The sequence below is a fragment of the Pinus tabuliformis genome, chromosome 6 (assembly GCF_031772625.1).
Source record: "Pinus tabuliformis cultivar Carrire ecotype Pingquan chromosome 6, CPIR1, whole genome shotgun sequence".
Taxonomy (NCBI): Eukaryota; Viridiplantae; Streptophyta; class Pinopsida; order Pinales; family Pinaceae; genus Pinus; species Pinus tabuliformis.
The window spans coordinates 1,368,350,684-1,368,353,809 of record NC_142292.1 but is presented as its reverse complement, the minus strand read 5'-3'; the positions used below and the strand labels follow the sequence as shown (position 1 = coordinate 1,368,353,809).

The window sequence follows — 3,126 nt, the reverse complement described above, 5'->3', positions numbered from 1 at the left end:
GGTATAAAGTAGTGCGACACAAATGTAACTAATTAATTAGTTATATCAAGTATAAATATGAGAAGAGTAAAATAAAAAGAAATTGATTATTATAGATGAAACATATTAACTTGATATAAAGTAGTTATACAAGTATTTGAGGAAAAAAGATAAAAACAAAAACACAAAAACAAAAAAATTAATAAAGACGATTTCATTATTAACCATAAAGATTGAATATGGAAATGCAATTAATACTAATACACAATTATGTGCATTCACAACGGCAATGGATGACCTTGAAACTCCATTAGTAAAGTCAATTATAGAGTATTGTGACAACCAAAGTGATGTAAATAGCTAATAACCCTACTATTGATGTTCATAGAGAGAAACTCATAAAATAACTAATAACCTTTTCTTTTTTTTAATAGGGGTGGCTAGTCCCAGAAGCATTTATTAGAGCATATGTACAATATATTACAAATATCCAAGCTGATAAACATCAGATCCATCATACATCATTGACCAAATATCAACTACAATCATACAAATCGAGCAGCTCACGATAGAGAATTGAAACCGAGCCAGGCGCGAATAAACCGGCAACCCCACCGTTCAACCACGCACCCATGTGCAGCTAATAACCCTATTACTGATGCTCATAGAGAGACAATTCATATAGAACTTCACTCACATCATTATTTGAGAGATGACATAAATGTCATGTCTCTTGTTTATTTATGGAATATTTTGTTTTGAAATTTGATGATTATTTCAAAATCTTCCACCATGACCCTCCGTGCCTCCCTCCCACCGTCGTCATGGGTAATCACATCCTACTTAACGCCATAGGGCCTTGAAGGATTTGCAGTCGTTTGTTAATGAAATTCACAACTTTGCGGTTCTGATCAACAACATCTGGCGAAGCTTCATACTTTTTCATCAAATGCATGCAATGCCCCATCTTGGCATACTCCACCACCTCTATATCCTGCCCGCCTGCCTCCATTGCCCGGCAATACTCCACCGCTGGGTCGTAGTACAAGTCGAGTTTCGTCAGTATTACTAAAGCCGGTGGTAGAACTAACTGGTTAACGTGGGGGATCCATGGATTGAAGATATAATACTGGCGGTAGTTCATGTTGCCCCCCTCCGGTAGTGCGAGTTTCGCAACTTGTTCAGAGGTGTCGGCCGGGCGCACTAAGGCCACCTCTGGGGAGTTCTCCATTTCCGATCTACTTTTCTCCTCTTTTATAAACGTGGGATGGATCAAAATCATGCCTATGATCTTCACCGGCCCTTGCCCTGCTCCACCACCACACAGGGCTACTTGGTGCGCCAGGTCTGAACCCACGCTCTCTCCCGCTAAGAAACAGTGCTCCAGGTTCCAGTGGCGTGAGAGCCACGGTGAGTCGACCTCGCGCCGGGAAACGCGGTTGAGCCACGCAATGGCTTCGATGCAGTCGTCGCATCCTGCCGGGAGTCGATGTTCTGGGGCGAGTCTGTAGGCGACCGAGAACCATATGGACTTCGTCATGAGCGACATTCGACAGCAAAAGGAATGAATCGCTGGGTCCGAAGGGCTGCCAAAGGAGAAGCCTCCTCCGTGGAAGTGTACAACAATCGGCAATCTGACGTTCTCTGCGTCGTCGTTGATGGGGGGATTAGGAACGAAGATGCGCGCCCAAACGCCAGTGGTGTCGTTGAGCGTTACGTCTATGGAAGCAACGCCGTCAACGAAGGTGCCTTGCGAAGAAGGCACTGGAATACTGTGGCGGCGCTGGATGGATCCATCTTCGTACAGCGTTACGAGGCCCCCGCCAAGCTCTACAGCTACTCTTCTGTTTGCCATCACTGCTCAAATTTGCGACAAGTGAGCTCCGGTACTGAGACGCTGATCTGTGCTTGAATTGTGCAGTCCGAGTACTACACTTTATATTGAGATCCTGGAAAGTTGGGCGGTGGAGTGTTGACGATGGCTCTCTAAATTTGTTGGTGTGGCTAATTGGGATTAGTGTAGGTGAGTATCATTTTGTATGGTGAAATGTTTGTTTCAAAAGGAGAATCTTTATGGTTTTGTTTGATAGGAAGAGATAACTAAGAAATTTAGAAATGTTGGTATGTTGAAATGTTTGTCTAAAAAGGAGATTCTTTATGGTTTTGTTTGATAGCAAGAGATAACTAACAAATTTAGAAATGTTTGGATATTTATGGTTTTGCTTTATAGGGAAAGGTAGTCAAAGCAATTTAAAAAAAAAATTATAAGACATTAGTAATTTAAAATTAATTGGTGTTATTGTGGATGGTTTGGTGGAATGGTTATTATTTTTGTATATTTAAATTTTGAAAAAAAATTATTGGATATTGAGTAATTTAAAGTTAATTGGTGTTATTATGGATGGTTTGGTGAAATAATTGTTATTTTTCTTACTCATATTCAAATTTTGACTAGTGACATAATGAGCTATAATGTTTTATTGTTGTGATGGCTTCTTGCCTATTTAATAATGTTGTATTGACTTAAAACCTTGTGAACATTGTTCTATTAAGTTAGAGCTTTGTGAACTTTTAAGTAAATATATATGGTTAGCTTAATACCAACAACCTTGCTTTAACCCTTAAATTAAAAAAAAAAAAACAAAACAAAACAAAACAAAACAAAACCAAAAAAAACAAAAAACTTTTTTTTAATATATATATAATAATCTTATAAATATTTATATTTTAAAATTAACCTTTAAATTAATATACATAATACTCATCTATATGTCAAAAATATTATAAATATAAAATTGTCCACAATTTCATGTTAAGTAATTGTTCAAACCGCAATGTAATCATTATACATATTAATAATACATAATGTGGACAATGCTATTGTAATCATTATATATATAATATTGTTATTAGTAATATATAATGTGGATATTTCTTTAAAGGAATGATCGCCACCCATAGTGTTAATTTTTTTCAGTTACACGGTATAGTGATGTCTGGTTTGATGGTAAGTCTATTTGGGCCAAGCCTAGGAGACCCTAGTTCAAATCTCATTGAGTACACTGGTGTGCTGTGGTGGATGCTCCAGAAGCAGATTACAGTTACCGATTCACCATTTGGTTATAAAAAAAAAAAAAAAAAAAAAAA

The 3,126-nt window shown here is 37.5% G+C and overlaps 1 protein-coding gene across 1 annotated transcript; it reads right to left on the bottom strand.

The window, feature by feature from the left end:
* Window positions 1-435: 435 nt before the first annotated feature.
* On the bottom strand, window positions 436-1,942 carry LOC149263724 (putative carboxylesterase 17). The gene has a single exon (XM_089388361.1). The coding sequence runs from the start codon at window positions 1,832-1,834 to the stop codon at window positions 812-814; it is 1,023 nt and encodes a 340-aa protein (XP_089244487.1). The 5' UTR covers window positions 1,835-1,942; the 3' UTR covers window positions 436-811.
* Between the last annotated feature and the right edge of the window lie 1,184 nt (window positions 1,943-3,126).